The sequence below is a fragment of the Hoplias malabaricus genome, chromosome Y (assembly GCF_029633855.1).
Source record: "Hoplias malabaricus isolate fHopMal1 chromosome Y, fHopMal1.hap1, whole genome shotgun sequence".
NCBI lineage: Eukaryota > Metazoa > Chordata > Actinopteri > Characiformes > Erythrinidae > Hoplias > Hoplias malabaricus.
In genome coordinates this window covers 49,630,785-49,649,855 of record NC_089820.1, presented here as the reverse complement: position 1 = coordinate 49,649,855, position 19,071 = coordinate 49,630,785, and the positions used below count along the sequence as shown (strand labels likewise).

The window sequence follows — 19,071 nt, the reverse complement described above, 5'->3', positions numbered from 1 at the left end:
AGTTAAACCCAGGTCAGCATCAAATTCTGTCCAATGGAAAAAGACTTATGGGGATTTCATTTCTGGCTTGAAATATCCCTATGGATTTCATTCTGTGGTTGAGTACTGTCACAAAGGTGTAGCAAAGTAACAAAAATGCATCACTATGTCTGTTTCAGGATATCTGCATTGCATTTGTATTTATTTATTTTTAAAATATATTTTGTCCAGTAGGAATAAACAATGTGTCTCTCATGTCTGTGAATAATACAGCATTTACACGTCACCCATAACATTATGATCACCTTCACGTTTCTGCACTCACTTTCCGTTCTCTCAGCTCCACTGGCCGTAGAGGAGCACGTTGTAATCCTACAATTAAAGTGTTGTCCACGTGTTGCTCTGCAGTTCCATTGCTCCATAGCCCAATGCTTTAAAATGTCCTAGCAAATAGTTCACATTAATGCCGGGGTTCTTAAAGTCTGTTTCTGAAGAAGAATTTTTGGATATATTTAAAACACTGGCTTTAATTATATCACTAATGCATCAAAAGAGGCTGTTTTTGGAGCTTAGAGTCTATATATGAACTGGGCAGAAACCCAATGCATTTTGAGAGTGTTTACAGACTACATCCGAAGAGTAGGTCAAGGGCCTTTTCTTTTAGGCTGTAATTCAGTGCTTGGTTAGCTTTTAGTGATAAAATACAGCACTGTAGCTGCCATGTGCAATAGTACTTTTCCGTAAGACAGAAACCCTGTGTGGGACTTACTGACTGACGTACGAGTTACTTATGGTTGTCTCGTGCGTAAAAATCCAGCTATGAAGCGAAAACACCCCCAGCCCTCTCTTGTGTCTCGTCTGGTTTCTATCCTTTTCACATCAAAGGCAGAAATACCCAGGGCTAGGTGGCATGCTCTGAGTGCGAGTGTTTCTGCAAAGGTACCTGCTTTCTATTAGAGCTGTAGACTTTGCCATCTGACTGCAGCGTCTCAAAAATCTTCTTTGACCTTAGATGTACACATTTCAGTTTTAACAATAACAGAATACAGGGAAGATGATGTTCCATAAGCATTTATTTTAAGATTAGATACAATACAGATATTCATAAGCATGACCTCGCTTGGGTTTGTTCAGAAAGGGCTGGCATTATAAGCTTGAAATGCATTCATAAGTTGTGTGACACGGATGCCTGTGACCAAATCACATATTTTGCTGATTGCTTTAAGTGAAATGAAACTCTTTAGAAACCCTCAGGTGTTCTGTGATGTTCAAATAATGTGAGGGACATTCTGAAAGTTTCCTGATGTAGTTCATGGTGAATTTTAAGGTGTTTTGGACAACAGTCTATTATTATATTCAGTTTATATTTATATTCAGTGTCAAATTTGCTTATGTTTCCCGTTCCACCATCTGCTACACAACCCCCAAAGCGTAACAAATCCATTCATGTGCTCAATAGGTGGCAAAGTGTTTTTTTCATCAAATGCTGCTCCTTCTGTCTCAAAATATACCTCTGATGACTGTGGTATAAGCATTTAATTTTTACTTAGTAGATTCTCATCACTTGATACCAAACGGTGTGTATTTTTTTCTGAATGATACTTTGCGGATTCCAGACTATTATTTTATGCTGAATTCATGCGTGCATTCATTTATGCTGAGTTTCCATGCAGATGCAGAGAGCCATGATGACTTTAACTTGCCGATGACAAATGCTCCACAGCCAAATGATGCACCACGATAACTGTTGACTACACCATCAAGCATGTCCTTTGCTGTCTTAGTTGTTCTTCTTTGCCTTTTTGGCCGGCATTGTAGCAGTCCTTTCTGATGATTTCCTCTGCTTTCCAGACCTTGTCTTGATTTTAAAAATCACAGTATTTGCCTTTTTAATAATGATATTCCACATAGTATAAATATAATATACGGCTGGAGTCAGTTTTGAGATTTACACATTGAAAAAATCAGCAAAATATAACTTTGGCCACAGGTGCCCAAACATATGTATACAAAGGTATACAGGGGCACTTTTGTCGTAACGATGGGCAGAAAGCCATAGAGGCTTTACATAAAACATATTTAATCATTATAAACATAACACATTTTTTTTGGCATGTGATACAAAGACTAGACTAGCACTGGTCAAATGACTACGAAAATGACTACTGCTCAATCACAAAACACTTAGCAAGTTTACAGCATCTTCTTCCAAAAAAAATAGTTTTACCTTGATTCCGTCTCAAAAAAAAAGAGCTGCTTGTAAAGAGCTGGCCTTTCCCTTTAAACCCGAATTTTGCAGCTTTTTTTTTTTTTTTTAACCCTCAAGTGTCATCAGCAAATTCAATTAAATGTTAACCAACACTCGTCCCAGATAGCCTGGGCCTCTCCTGGCCACTGCTGACCAGAGCATGTGCAAAATGAAAATGGAGCAATTTGACAGTTCTTCAGGGTTTGATTGCTTTGAGCCCTTGAAGTCTCACCTTCAAATAGGTAACAGTGTTAATGAGGCAGTTGTCCTGCTAATGCTAGCAGCACTGTTTAACAGCTTGCAGCCCTGTGCTCAGCGTGACTGCTAGCATGAGTCTCTGATGTGAATAATGATAAGTAGTTTAGGTGTTTCCACTGGGCATGCAATTTTATGTTATTTGCAGGATAAACAATGACTCAGGTTCAGCTGGGTGGAGCTTGTTGGGGCTCAGAATTCTTCTTTTCAGACGTTTGTGGTGGAGTGTGTGGTAGAAAAGTTCTCCATCCTGATCCGTGCTATTTTCTTGACAGGTGGAGGAGGGTAAAAGAGGTGGCATGTGAAGACTTGGCGGCATGATTTGCGGAAGTTCTCTGACAGAAAGGCATATAGGATGGGGTTCACGCAGGAGTTACCGTAGGCGAGGCAGTGGGACACTATGCGGAATGCAAATGAGGCATCGTTCAGCGGGAAGTCACCAAACTCTACCCACATGCCGATGATGTGGTGAGGCATCCAGCAGAGGAGGAATGCAGCAACCACCAGCAGCACTGTCTGAGCTGTCTATGGATGAGAGAGAGAGAGAGAGAGAGAGAGAGAGAGAGAGAGGTCAATATAAAGTTATGATATGGCTTATATAACACCCCTGGTTAGGGACAGGATATCACTATGGTTCAGGGATATGATAAATAATATCTGAAGACACACTTAATTGCCTTAAACATTAAACATAATTTGTGCCAGTCTTATATTCATATACACTGAACAATCACTGGATTAGGAACAACTACCTTGTACCTCAATTCACTTTCCATTTTATCATCTCCACTGACCATAGAGGAGCACTTTGCAGTTCTACAGTTACCAACTGTAGTCCACGTGTTTCTCTGTATTTTCCTACCCCATTTCACTCTATTCTTCAATGGCCAGGACCACCAGGGGGCAGGTTTGATTTGGATGGTAGATCATTCTCAGTGCTGCAGTGACTTTGACATGGTGTTGGTGTCTTAGTGTGTGTTTAGCTGATACGAATGGATCAGACACAGCGTTTTTTAACACTGTGTCCACTCTGTTAGACACTCCTACCTTGCTGGTCCACCTTGTAGATATAAAGTCACACGCAGTAGCTCATCAGTTGCTGCACAGTTTGTGTTGGTTGTCCTCTAGTCCTTCATCAGTGGACACAGGACACTGTTGGCTAGATATTTTTTGTTTGTGAACTATTTTCAGCCCAGCAGTAACACTGAGGAGTTTGAAAACACCAGCAGACCTGCTGTGTCACTAACATTAACAAAACAAAACATCAGTGTCACTGCAGCATTGAGAATGATCCACCACCCAAATTGTACCTGCTCTGTGATGGTCTAAATGGCCTAAAGCGGACAATGTAGTGTATACATTGTAAAATGAACCTGGGCATAATAGTACTTTGTCAATGCTGCAGCATCTGAACACACACACACACACACACACACACACACACACACACAAACACACTGAGAGGTTACATCTCAAAACACACCTTCCCCATATATAAGGTAGTAATAATAAATGCAACAGATGGACAAATTAATTTATGACTACATGATTAACAGCCAATTGCTTGCTCATTTTAAGAGGACTTTCATTTTGCATAACACTATTGATATAGTTGTTTAAAAACACAAAATTATGCTTTAACCAATCAACTGATTAATCGATGAAATAAATCGACGGAATACTCGATTCCAAAAATACTCCATAGTTGCAGCCCTACTCCTGGTGGACTACAGTTGGTAATTGTAGAACTATAAGGTGCTCCTGTATGCTCAGTGGAGATGGTAATAAAATTGACAGATACAAGGTAGGTGTTTCTAATCCAGTGATTGTTCAGTGTAAATGTATAAATGTCAGTTTCTCATTTAGATTTTCAATATCATTTGAGTACAGAACTTGTGTGACTTTCATGAAGAAAGAACTAATATAACAGCTTCAACATTACTTACATACATTTACATTAGGACTTAAGAAGGATTCTGAAAATAAACAAAATATATTATTTGACCAGACGCATCATCAGACATTCCAAAATATACAGATGATCCAAGCACAGAGGAGTCTTAACACGAGTCTGATAAATGGCTAAAAGGCTCTAGGAGACACATGTGAAAGCCTGTGACATCAGCAAAAACAAAGAGTATCCAAATCACATACTGAATTTAATTGGACAATTTGTGCATAACAACGAGAGATGACTCAGTACAGACTAGGACTTGCATTTGTTTCACTAACAGAACAGCAGTGGAGATCAGTGACAGCGTATTCTAGCCTACTCTCTTTCTCTAAGCATTTATTGTAAAAGCAGTGAACAGAAAAGGAAGATCTTAACTTCCACAGCTTTTAGCAAATGTTTCTTACCCAGTGACTGAATACGTATGCAACGATTAATGTGTCTACAGAACACAATCAACCAGAAGGTTAAAACTGCTGACAGGTGATTAACTGAACAACATCTCATTACAATGGTAACTGTCCAGGGGTGGAATATGTTTGGCAGCAAGCTAACAGTCAGTCCTTGTAGTTGATGCGTTGGAAGCAGGATAATTGTGCAAGCCTGGGAGTCCTTGACAAAGGCCAAACTTCTGCCAAAAAGGCCAAAATCCTCCTTATTCCACTATGAGCTTATGCAAGAAACCAGATCTAGCTTGACACGCAAAAGAGCGTAGTGGTTTGGTGGCCTCAGGAAATTAACCAGAGAACTAAAAGCAAACACTAGAACACAGAATCCACAGGAAGAATAAAACAAGACCAATATGGGGATACATATACTGGGAAGAACAAAGTGGGGACTTGAGAACAATTCCTGCAATCAAATTCTCACAGAATAGTTCTAACGCAAGGTGTAGAGACTTTCCCGAAGAGTAGAGATAATAATACCCTTGATTTAAAATGACACTAGCAAAAACTTCTGGCTAAATAGTATAGTAGAAGAGATGTTTTGTGGTGTGGCATTCCTCAGAACATTAGATCAGAATTTAAACCTAAATACAATGCGTCTACAGCATCTGTGAATGAAAATGAGCCAGAGATACTTCCTGAAAGAAAATGTTTACCTGTAAGAGCTAACATCGCTAATGGATTATTCATGGTGTCCATCGGCACTGGTGATTTAAAGTCCTCCTGCGTATGCACAGCTGCTTTATTGTGCCAATAATCTGAAGGGGACATTAGTCATTAGTGTGAAAACTACAAAACGAGACTCATTTTGATGAATGCACCACAAGAACCTCAATAAATTATATATTACTATCATTTGGATAGAGCTGAAAATTGGGGTAAAATTTAAAGTGTAATTATTTTCTATGAATGTGGATGTAAGCCAAGTTTTTTTTTTTTTACTTTTAAAGGTTAGAGCCAGTATGACATGACATTTTTTTCAGACTAACACAGACCTTCTATGTAAATGTGTCAAAATTACAAAGAAGACTCTGAAGTTATGGACTATTTAAACTTCTGTGTCTTGACTCAAAAGGGACAAAGAATCTGTTTCCACAGCACAGCAGTCAAAGTCATCATGCGTTATTAGATTAAATGGTGGTAAAATATATACACTGTAGGTTTGGGCGGTATAAAGGTAATGCTTTATACTGCTGTATTTAAAAATGTGGCCAGTATCTCAATGTGCGGGTGGTATTTATGAAATGTGTGGTGTCAAACTTCTGTTTTGTGTCTTTAAGAACACGGCTAAAATGTTAATTCATGTGCATTTAAGAGACCCGCAGGGAGGGGGGAGCTCACTGACTGCTGATGTGATGTTCTGAAAAAATGTGGGGAAAAACAAGCCCAGTAATTCACCAGAGTTGTGAGTTTAGCACTGAGCTTTGGTTAAAAGAGGATGAAAGGAAGCTAAAAACACAGACAAAATGTTAGGCAAACCCTTCAGTCGACTTTGTGCTCACAGATGAGGCTTTATCCTCTAAATATACGTTTTGAGCCTCTGTTCTTCACAGGGCAACACACACACTCACACCTATGGTCATTTTTGAGTCGCCAATCCACCTACCAACGTTTGTTTTTGGACTGTGGGAGGAAACCAGAGCACCTGGAGGAAACCCACGCGGACACGGGGAGAACACGCAAACTCCTCACAGACAGTCACCTGAAGCAGGAATCGAACCCACAACCTCCAGGTCCCTGGAGCTGTATGACTGCGACACTACCTGCTGCGCTACCGTGCTGCCCCCAATTTCAGATTTATTTGATATTTATTTATTTATTTATTTCTGTTTAACCCAGCTCATTAGCCAATCTGACTATATAGAGCATCAAGACATTTAGTCTCTGAATTAATAATGATCATGTACAGAACTGGCTTCATGTCAGTGAATATTTGTCCTTGAAGGCATAAGTATGAGTTTGGATGATGCTGTGGACAGGAACTTCAGTCTGGCTCTTTATATTCTCGCACACCTCTCTCATTCTGTTCTGTATTCATCCATTCTGTCCTTTCTGCCCAGAGGGAGAGGGAACTTCCAGATCTGCTTTCATTTATTTATCTTAGTACAACAACTAACACATTTCCAGCAACATCTCCCGCAGAAAAGGTTTCAAATTGACAAAGTATTCATTCATTAATTATCTGTAACTGCTTATGCATTTCAGGGTCACAGTGGGTCCGGAGCCTACCCATAGTCACTGGGCACAAGGTGGGAACACACCCTGAAGGGGCGCCTGTCCTCTGCAGAGCGACACACACTCACACCAGGAGCTGTGTGACAACGAACACTGCCCGTTGTGCCGCTGTGCTGCCCTTGACAAAGAATCACATTTAAAAAATGCTGGTATGTTAAAAGAGCTTTTCTCATTCTGAATACTAAACTAGGAGAGAAAGCTCAATATGAGCATTAGAATCTATGTGCAAAGGTCACTGCTGAAAAGATCTAGGTGAAGAGCAGCCGAGGAGACCTGTTATAGTGCCACATATCTTCAAGGGTGGATTACTTACAGTGCCTTTTATCATGATACAAGTGAACATAAAATGACACGGAATTAACAACACATTAATAATTAACAACAATTCCTATTACATTTAAGTTTTTTAGAGTTCCATCAGAAGAAAAAAGAAAAAAAAGCAAGAAGCATATAATTTACCTAAAATAAGATGAGGAGTTATATTATAATTCTTAATGTGGTCTAGAATAATATATACGTAAAATGTAATGTATTTGGCCCACAAACACAACCCCAAATCATCGCATAGGTCATGGATAAAGCTTGAATTCCCTGGAGAACCACTACTTGACAGCTCAAAGTTGGAAGGCAAGGACTGAATAGATGTGCTTGAATCTTGTATTGAAGCCTATTATTTGGTTTGAAATATGCATTTTGAAAAAAACATATGTAATTATGTATATTTGATACATGTGTGGGTGGAAGAGTCCAGTACTGAAAGATTTCACTGAATAAAAAGCATGTGCCTCACTAGACGTATTTTTCATTGCCTGCAGATATCTTTCTGTGCCTTATGCTGGTACCTTCATATACAATTAAGCCTGTTCTGACACACACTAATGTGTTAGCTTCTAACAGAGTGATAATAAATGACCACAATAGACATCAACAGTTATTAAGGTGTCCTACTTCAATTCAAAAATGGTTTCCACATTTCCTAGCATTTTCTGCAACATCATATACAGTAGAGACAGTCTACCTGTTTTTTAAAAACATACAAGGGAAAATCTTTTATTTTCTCTTCATCGTACACAGTGGCCAAGAGTTTGATCACTACTCATCCAGCATTTTTTCTGAAATCATTGGAATGACTAGGTAGTCTGGCCCCTTACTGCCGTGCTAGCAGCTTTTAGTCTTTTAGGAAAGCATCCAGTCACAAGAACATTTGTGACGTTAGACCAGTGAATTTAGATGATTAACTCAGGATCAAAAATGCCACTTGATGTTTTCTTAAAGTTATTTAAGCATTTCCACTGCTCCCCAGCACTATGCTGAGGGACATTATAACCCTCTAGAAAACACCTGGATATGGACTTTGTGGTACAAGGAATGTGTGTGACAGTGTAGTATCCATGTACTTCGGGGAATGAGAGTGTTTCCAGATGATGACCACATTCACAATGGCCCAACTAAAATATATCCTCAATGGCAAACCTTTGTGGATTTGATTGGCTCCTGTTTTATAACAATGCACTGCTGCCAGGGAAATAACTATAGGCTGAACCTTAGAAGTTTAAACAGGCCCTTCTTTCCTGGAGGCATGCATTCATGGGAAACAAAGAAATGACAAAAGCTATTCTACAGCAATGTAACAATCTAATCACCACACATATTACAATTAATTATGCTCCAGTTTTAATGGTTGGACTAATGCAGAAAACCAGACCTCTTCACAATTATTCCATAATCGCCTGACTGTGGTTGTTTGAGCAGATTGCAATTATTCTCCACAGTTCTCACAACACTTATGGCACAACAAAGAGAATTTTCCTGCTGCATATTCATTCTTTTAGCTGGGTCAAATATATGCAAATAAACAAACAAATGAATAAATGTGTTTATTTTGGCCTGTTTTATTATTAAATATGTATCAAAATATGCAACAATATTTATGAAATCGGTAGGGGTTCACATGGCTGATGTATGATTACTAAAGTAATTTGTATCCTCACATCACCTTGGATAACACCTTGGCCAGCTCATCCTAGTTATTTCGGATGGACATATATTCAAAGAGGTTTTTAAGAGTCTCAAGCGGCTCTTTTCTGATATGACAGAACATCACATTGCACTGAAATTGATGATTTCTCTGAAGACGTTGAATGAGATAAGGATGACATCAGCCATAAATCAAGGCTGTTACTTTTGGCTCACAGATGCATTTATTTGAAAGGATTAAGTAAAAGACCACAAAGATGTGTTGTGCGTTCTTTTGTGTGTGTGTGTGTGTGTGTGTGTGTGTGTGTGCACATACATGTGTTCATGCATGGAGGAGCCCAAGCTGTGCTTATGTAACAGGCAGGCAGTTGATTACTTCATTGTTTATTGTTTTCCTCAGTTCCTGCCACATCAAGGTCAGAAAAATACTTTATGTCCCTCCACCATGTTCATAACATTAAGAATCACTGATAAAAATGTCTGCTTCTTTGACACTGTGACAACACTACTTGCTATACACAAAGAAACAATGACTACTAAAACAGCTATGATCAACTTTTTCTTGCTTATGTGCACTATTAATAATAATAATAATACACCATGCCAGTTGTACGTGTTGACATCACTGAGTCTCAAAGATTAAACATTAGTCTGAATGCTTAAAAACGAAGAAAGCTTTTTGTAAATCCAAAAAATAGGGGAAGGAGAAAGGCTAATTACAGCTCCATCTGGCTCATATGTAATTACGGTTATTTTCCTTCCACTATCCTCCACAAAGGCAACCAACCCTGCTCTATGTTATACTCCACAAAGGAACACATGTAAACGTCTGCAAGCAGCATGGCGAGTGATTTAGGGAAAAGTCAGATGCACTGTTGGGACTTTGTTAACAAGCAGTTGCTTTAATAAACATCTTTCCTTATCCTGCCTAGCTCATACAAACTCTGTATCCCAGTCTCATTGAGATGCAGTAAGGAACAAGAAATCTCACTCTTAGTATTAAGACTGGTGCATCAAAGACACTGTATTGAAGTTAAAAAAAAAAGAAAAAGAAATACTCTGCAAAAACATGCTCTGCAGCCACACATGTGCATGTATGAAGGAAAGAATCTAAACTGTCAATGATCAGGACATTTGCTAGACTTTCACAATATTGTAGCAGAAAAATGGCCAGTACATTTTCCATACATACACAAATAAACAAAGTATGGCTTTAACCTTATGTGCAACTGTTTATTTAAATATATCTTATCTTGTTTCCCAGATGCAGTCAGGGTATTCTTAAAAAAATGTTGTTAACAAATTAGCATAATTATTTTGGAATTAACCATGTTGCAATAATGAAAATTCAATTAATTTTCTACTGTTCAGGCTCATTAAACTACAGTGATAAATTCATTGTTGAAATTGTTAAGCATTTATATATTAAATTAAAGCAATTAGATGATCATTATGGAAATACAGCACTAGTGAACCCTGAGAAACACACTTGCTCAGTCAGTTGAGTCATATATTACTGTTATTCTTATTATATCTATAGGGCATACTGACAGAAGAGTGCCGATAAAAAATGACTGGCTTCAGCAAACAATTGTGACAAACAAAAATTAGAAAGGGAAAGTTTATGAACAAATTAAGTTGGATTTTCAAGTCAGTTAACGGCACTGAAGTTATTTGTGGTTGACCTTTATTAAACGATGCGTCTGAGAGTCTGTGTGTGTTAAGAGTGTACACCAATCATCAATAATATTACGCCCACTGTTTCTACATTCACTCTCCATTCTCTTAGCTCCACTGACCACGCAGGAGCACTCTGTACTTCCACAATTACAGGTTTTAGTTCATCTGTTAATACTCTGCTCCCTTTTAACCTGTTCTCATTAGGGGAGTGTACAGTGTGACGCATGTCAGTGACAGTATGATTACTGTGTACAGTTTCCATTCCTTCCAGGGAAGATGCTTTCAGCTGAAAAGTTGGGCTGAAACATTTTGGATTTTTTTAAAGCACTCTTGCTGACCTTGTTCATGCCTCGTAGACAGAGACCAAGTACTCAAATAATTTCTGTAGCACAGTTGTTCAAGGCTTTAAAACATTCAGAATTTAACCCTCAGGACACCAAGTAATTCCTGTGTGTATTTTGCTACCTTCACATTTAAGCTCATGTTAGATTTAATCTGACTGCAGTCTTTGTCTGTCTGTGGAATCTGAAGAATCTAAACTAGATGTATAAATGATTTACAAATATCTGGGATGCATGTTAACATAGTTATGAAAATCTTATGTAATTAATGAAGATTGGCCACCAGGCTGCTCCAATTTAGCCACGAAACCTCCCACACTAAAATGACAAGTGTTTCAGGTTCATTGTCTAAACCCTGTATGTTACAACTAAATTGTTTTTAATTTTATTGCATTTTAGTGCTATTAATAAAGATGGGTGTAATCGCTTTTATGAAACTCGTCTTATGAAAATCTGAAGGAAAGACCCGTTGTCTACACACTAGGGATGGGGAGATTCACCGATTCACATCGGTGGTTCGGCACACATGTCTGCGATGCGACTGCACCGGTAGATTCAAGTTGCATCGGGTTTAATTTGCGGGCGAATTTACGGTGCATCGCCTCTAGCCTTTTTGCATCGGCAAATACCATGGTTAAATCGGGTGTTTTGTTTTGCAGTATTAATTCCTTATTGTAACGTATTTTCTGAGTCAACGTATTTTTTTATTGATTTCTTTTTTTTTCTGAGGCAACATAAATGCACCATCGTGTCCTCAGGCACGGACTCAAGCACGCAGACGTACACAACAAAAATGGAAGGAAACGAGAGCATTAGCAACGACAAAGAGATATTTAATGCACCAAAAAAGACACACAAATCAAACGTGTGACCATATTTTGGGTTTTTTTAAGCGAGGTGGTCAACTTAACAAGATGCACTCAATCTGCAAGCAATGCCGTGGGGCTATAAAATACGTTAGTAGCACGACAAACCTGGTGACGGCATGACGGCATGGTGTGGAGTAGCAGATAAGTCTAGCAGACAATAGTATGTGTTGCAAATCATAATTTTCTCTATGCATATTTTTAATACTGCACTTTTGAAAACTGTTCATCTTATATGTTTTATACATTTTGTATAAATATAGACGGAGAATATAACTGAGTAATTCAACTGAATAAAATGTAATTCTCTGTCTGAATGTATTGAATTATGGATTTTTTATATTATGTATTGGTTTTACTCCATTGAAAACAACCAGATGCATACATCCCTCAGATTGTTACAGAGAGTAAAGCAGAATTGTGCTATTGAGTTAAGAAAACTGATGGGTTAGGCTAATACATCCTCAAACCTCAACTAACTGTATCGAATGATTACTTATAAAACCAAATCCTCTTATAATTAAGTCATATCGTTATCAAATCATTTTTGAATCGCATTGTATCCTGAACAGGGTTGATTTGTATCGCATCGTATCGACAAGGGTTTTCAGTGTATCGCAATTATATCGTATCGGTGGCAGTGTATCGAGATGCGTATCGAATCGACATTAGTGGTGAAGATATACATCCTTACTACACACATTTAACAATGCATATGTAGCCACCTAGTACAAGTAGGTGCTTTTCATAGGACTTTTAGAGGGCACTACATGCTGTATTTCACATTCTGCAGAAATAAACGATCAGTCAGCTATTTTCTATATTGCTTTTTCTTCATGATATGAAATAGCCATCATTCTGCCAACAAATAGCCTGACTGAATCAGAGTTCATTCATCCATTCATTTATTTTCCATAACTGCTTTTCCAGTTCAGTCTGCAGCTTACCCGGAATCACCAGGCGCAAGGAACATGGCTACATCTACGTGGGGTCCCTTGCTTTATTTTTGACATGCACTACCTGTCCTGTCTACATAAAAGAATGCCAACTCCTAGGAAATCATACATTCCTGATGATAAACTGAATGCAGGAAACATTATAATCTATATTTTGGTCACATGTAAAATCAATGGCAACAGAGTCTAACAAGAAATAATACTTTGTCTTTACTTAGGAAACTTACCATTAAATCACTGTGCCCATCTGTTTAGGTGTAAAAACATCTAAAACATCCAAAAACAATTAAATCTTTAGTAATACACATATTTCCATCTGAAATAAAGGCTATGATTAAAAGAATGCTTGCAATCACTTTACTAACAAAACAACTACTCAACTGTAAAAGCTTTAAATTAGATCAGGGGTGCCAAAATGTCTTGGGTTGGCCAAAATAAATTGACTAGAACCAGACATGAGAGCATTAGTGAAGTCCGGTACACTCCAACTTATAATATATAGTGAGTGTGCAGTAAGGATTTGATTGCATCAACTCTGTTCAACCCTGTGCATCCAGTTTTGAAAAAGTGTGCATAAATCACTCAGCAAAATGCTTTATTCTCCTCATAGTCACAGCATACAAACACAATAAGAGAGAAGGGGAGAGAGAGAGAGAGAGAGAGAGAGAGAGAGAGGGAGAGGCCAGACTGACTGAGAGAAAAATGAATCAGCACAGTTATATCCAGCTCATCCTGCATGTACACTGAGTAATATTAAACCCAGTGTAGAAAAGTTAACATTTACCATCATTAACTTTGTACCAGGGGTTACACTGGGACACAACACACAGGTGCAGAGCTTTAGTCCTTCTACATTAAAAAAAAAAACAAAAAAAACAAATTAATACTTTAATTTACTAATATTTTTCATTCTGAGAATTCTGAAATATATAAAAAGCGATTACACCCATCTTTAATTGCACTAAAATACAATAAAATTAAAAACAATTTAGTTGTAACATACAGGGTTTAGACAATGAATCTGAAACACCTGTCATTTTAGTGTGGGAGGTTTCATGGTTAAACTGGACCAGCCTGGTGGCAAATCTTCATTAATTGCACATTGCACCAGTAAGACCATGTGCATCCAGTGGTTCAAACATTGTGACCTGAATGTGGTACCGTGTATCAGGACGACAATGCACCAATACACACAGCAAGACTGGTGAAAGATTGGTTTGATGAACATGAAAGTGAAGTTGAACATCTCCCATGGCCTGCACAGTCACCACATCTAAATATTATTGAGACACTTTGGGGTGTTTTGGAGGAGCGAGTCAGGAAACGTTTTCCTCCACCAGCATCATGTAGTGGCCTGACCACTATCCTGCAAGAAGAATGGCTTAAAATCCCTCTGACCACTGTGCAGGCTTTGTATATGTCATTCCCAAAACGAATTGACACTGTATTGGCCGCAAAAGGAGGCCCCACACCATACTAATAAACTATTGTGGTCTAAAACCAGGTGTTTCAGTTTCATTGACCAACTCCTGTATATTTATGGGTAAGAATTTGAATTAAATACTGTATAAAATAACAGAACAGAAATTACTTTAAGACCACCAAAATCATCTCTGTGGAATTTAGGTTAGGTGACATACAAACGATATATATGCTTTTGGTTGTGCGTTAAGGCTCATTGTCTTGTTTCTATAGTCCTTTTACTGCCATGCATCCTGAGACTGGGAATCTTTTTTTTTCCCCATGTAATTTTGGTGGAAAATTTAGAATACATAATACTTATTATAAAAGCCATTTCCCCGACACCTGTAGAATTGGTAAATTTATATAAACAGATTTCCACGTCCATGTTTCATTTAGCTGTGATGGCCCGGCTAGACCAGAGAACACACTGCCAATATTCATTAGGCTTATTTTCATCTTCTTTGGGAAACCTCAGTCTTGCAGTTGTGTGTCTGCTTGTTAATGGATTTCTATTTGGGCACCATCATGAAATGTTCCCCAAAAGAGTAGAAGCAGCTACTGCAACAAATGGGAACAAATAATGTTAGGAAATGAGCAGTGTATGTTCTGAAGTTCAGTGGTTCATTTTGCTCAGTGTTTCATATCCAAACTGAAACTACCACTCATCATTTGACTAATCAAGTACTTTTCAAGGCAATAATTAGACGAATCAAAAGGGGCTGATTAGAGCTAATATCTGCAGGAAGAAAGATCTCCTGGAGAAAGTGGTGACCACTGCTTTTGTCAGGAAAGAAATCACACTAATTTCATCTAATTTCCCCCCCCAAAAAAACACAAAGACCAAGGGATACAGACTTAATTAAAATTGTTGATTTAATTACAGCAAAAAAACAAGCATTTCATTTTAATCACATTATTCTGGTGAGAACTCTACAAAATGATTTATTCACTGAAGATTGCTATGGAAAGATAAAAATCCTTCCACACCCCTTCAAAATCCACACTTATCCCATGCTTAGTGTTATATAACACCAAAATCCCAAAATACAGGCTGACAGAAAGCAGGATTATAATTAAGACAGAACACTACGACAACAAGGAGAACATTACAGTGTTAATGCCTTCATTTTTTCACAAAACTTCAGTGTCTGTGCTTTGAAACTCTGGGTTGATTGTCTCCGCTGAGTGAATTAAAAATGAGATATACCCCATATGTTTCAAAGCACACTTATATACTTCAGAGTTTTTGTGTGTTTGGCTTAATGGCAAATCATTCAAAATAATGCTGTTTTAACTTAATGTGTTCTTGTCTGTATTAATACATTTTCAGACCCTAAAGACTCTACAAGGGTCTGAAAAGGATGTGTTGCTGGCCAGAAACTATTATTGAACTATTAGAGAACAAAAAAAGAAAACAAACAAAAATGGCCCTGGCCATTGAAGAACATGGTGAAATGGGGACTTATAAAGTATGCAGAACAACATATCTACTACAGTCTCTAACTGTAGAGACTGGGGCCTTGATAAAGCCTTGATCTCTGTTAAAAGGTTATCATTACTGTAAATGTGTGTCATTTTGATATTTCTGGGTGACCACAGACAAACTTATCTGTGCATGTTAAAATTATACCTACAAAAAAAGAAAAAAAAAAAAACCCGGCAGTAAACGAGTGGAATATTTCACAAACCATGCAGACACCATGTAAGCCAACTTTCCCGTCTGTGTAAGACATTTTACTGTAACCCACTAATAACATCAGCAAATCTGCCACTTAATGTGTAAACAAAAAGAGTATGTTCTGAAGCTGAAAGCTGAGTCAATAAACTTCTTATCTGGTATCACACACAGTGTAAATCATATCTGTGTCGCCCTGCTTGCTTTAGTACAAGCTCTGCTGAATTTTTATTTTCTCTAGAATAGAGAATAGCACCAGATATGTTTGGGAGTCAGACATGTTTATGTTAGTATTAAAAAAAATCCATAACCTATTAATGAACCAATGCTGGCTTTTTGTGTCTGTTAATCGTTTTTATCTGGGATCTTTTAGTCCACAAGGCCAAAGTACAGGAGGCTGAAAAATATGAACTACACCTGTACAGAAAACTAAGAACAAGATGAGTCAGAGGGCAAAGTCACCAGATCCAAAAAATTAAAAAACTGAAACCCAAATGGAGTAGTCTGAGGACTGTTTGAGGACTGGCCACAGAAATATTGTGTAATATTGCCACAGATGTTCCTTAATTAAATTGTATAATTTTTTGAGCACAAATGCAAGAACACACCTTGTACAGGGGTCAGTATACTGCACTGCACACACTCACCAAATCACTCACACCTCTGTTGTATCAACAAACCAACAAGTGTTTTTAGAGGAAAATTACAGAATGTGTGCTCTATAACCGTTTTATATATATTTTTTTACATTTATGTAGCATTGTTGAATAATAGGAATGAACTGTCACTTTTGTTCTCTGATGTTCCATGATTAAAAACACTCCCGATTGTAAAATCAGGCCTAACATTTGCTTAAAAATAGAAATTCAATCAGCGTAATAGTCTCCTGTCACATGTTGTTGTGTGTTTACAAGATTTTTCTGTAACCAATGTAATTATTTCTTATTTGATTTGTGTTTGGCCACCAGCCAGCTCAAATTCATGTCTGATTTACATATTTTAGTGGACAGATACTTTGAGTGGACCTCAGTGCATAGTATAAACAAAGGCTGTAAATAACGTAACCTTGATATTTTATTATAACATATCCAATGAATATAATTACTTTACTCTGCAAAAGTCAGAGACTATCCTCTATTTAATTTTTAGCCAAAATGGCAATTACAAGTGTAAGATATTCTTTTTTTTTCAGGAGATATTTTTTGAGAGTTTAGAGATAGATAAGATAATACACTAGCACCAAAATAATATTAAAGTAAAAATCATAAAAGATACAGTGAAAATATGACTTTTAACAACCAGGCAAGACTGGGAGACCACCAACACTACTCCATTAGAAAATAATACTTAAAGCTTTCATCTTTGACAAAGTGGATATAAACCAGCTCCACTTGCTTTAGATCTAAGCAAATACAAAGTTATTTGTGTTCATTGTCCCCTCTGAGAATAAGCCACAACCCTGTGGCACTGATAGGGGCTGCTGGTGGTCTGACCAAATCACAGCCCAGACCTCAACATCATTAAATTTGTTTGAGATTCTAGAAGAAACTTCTAAGACTGAAGACAGAGGAAAAAAAACTTATAGATTTATCTAAAGAACTGAAACTAATCTTTAGAAAAAAGAAATGCTGATGAATTAATTCATTATCTGTAAGCGCTTATCCAGTTCAGGGTCGCGGTGGGTCCAGAGCCTACCTGGAGTCACTGGGCACAAGGTGGGAATACACCCTGGAGGGGGCGCCAGTCCTTCCCAGGGCAACACACACACTCACACCTATGGACACTTTTTGAGTCGCCAATCCACCTACCAACGTGTGTTTTTGGACTGGGAGGAAACCCACACGGACACTGGGAGAACACACCAAACTCCTCACAGACAGTCACCCAGAGCGGGACTCAAACCCACAACCTCGAGGTCCCTGGAGCTGTGTGACTGTGACACTACCTGCTGCGCCACCTTGCCAACTGCTGTTAATTTAATAAAGGCAAAATATTTTTGAAGTATTTATAAAAAAAAAATGAGAAAATGGAACAAATTATCATTTGATTACATTATTATTGCCTAGAATGCATGGTATTTCAAAATGTCTGTATGTGTGCCCAGATATGGATTGGCACTCTCTCTAATAATAATGTGATAATTGCAGTGTACCATCTGTCATTTAATAATGTCTTGCTCTTAAAAACATTCCTGGGATTAAACATAGTAAATAACTTTGGTGTTCTTGCCAGGCAATGTAATATTTGTCATAATATGAGCCCTAATGTGTGAAGTAATTACAAGCTTAGAGGCATAATAATGTAAGTACTAACTCATTAATCCACAGGTGATTGTGTAGCCAGAAGAAATACCAGAAAAACACAAGCTGTAGGAATTAACCTCCTCACTAAATCCTCGACATTTTAATTGCAGAGAAATCTGACAGTCAAGCCGAGAAACCAGCTGGATGATCCTGCTATAAACTCCTACTCTCAAGACATATAAACACACAGAGTGATAAAAACACAAACAAGAAACGGATGGTTTGGGGATGATAGGAGTCACTTCTGAGTCATTTCTGGCACAGTGAGGGCAAAAACAATGCATTTCTGATATTCTACAACATCCTTGACATGGACTCATAGTCCAGTATTTTTTCTCTGAATCTCTGTAGAGTCAGCGCCAGTCCACTAGATGTGGAGCATTCTTTTTCAGTCAAAATGTGGACCATTGTCCCAAAGCAACTACTTCATTATTAATAAGATAAGGATGTTCCAACATTTCAGGAATATTCAGCCATTCATTTCTAGGTTTCATATTTTAATTTAGAAAGTAACTGTAAATTTGAAGGATGAAATTATTCAAGTCCCATCTGGGTGGAGTTTCCATGTTCTCCCCGTGTCTGCGTGGGTTTCCTCCGGGGGCTCCGGTTTCCTCCCACGGTCCAAAAACATGGAGGGTAGGTGAATTGGCTTCTCTAATAACTGTCCTGGTGTGTGAATGAATGTCTGTATGTGT

At 37.9% G+C, this 19,071-nt stretch overlaps 1 protein-coding gene across 1 annotated transcript in view; it reads right to left on the bottom strand.

Moving 5' to 3' along the window:
* Positions 1–2,286: 2,286 nt before the first annotated feature.
* The window catches only part of LOC136678964 (galanin receptor type 1-like), a 38,896-nt gene continuing 22,111 nt past the window's right edge, over positions 2,287–19,071 (bottom strand). The window contains exon 4 of the mRNA XM_066657178.1: positions 2,287–3,007. Within this exon, the coding sequence (XP_066513275.1) occupies positions 2,690–3,007 (318 nt within the window). The 3' untranslated portion in view covers positions 2,287–2,689. The remainder of the gene's footprint in view (positions 3,008–19,071) is intronic.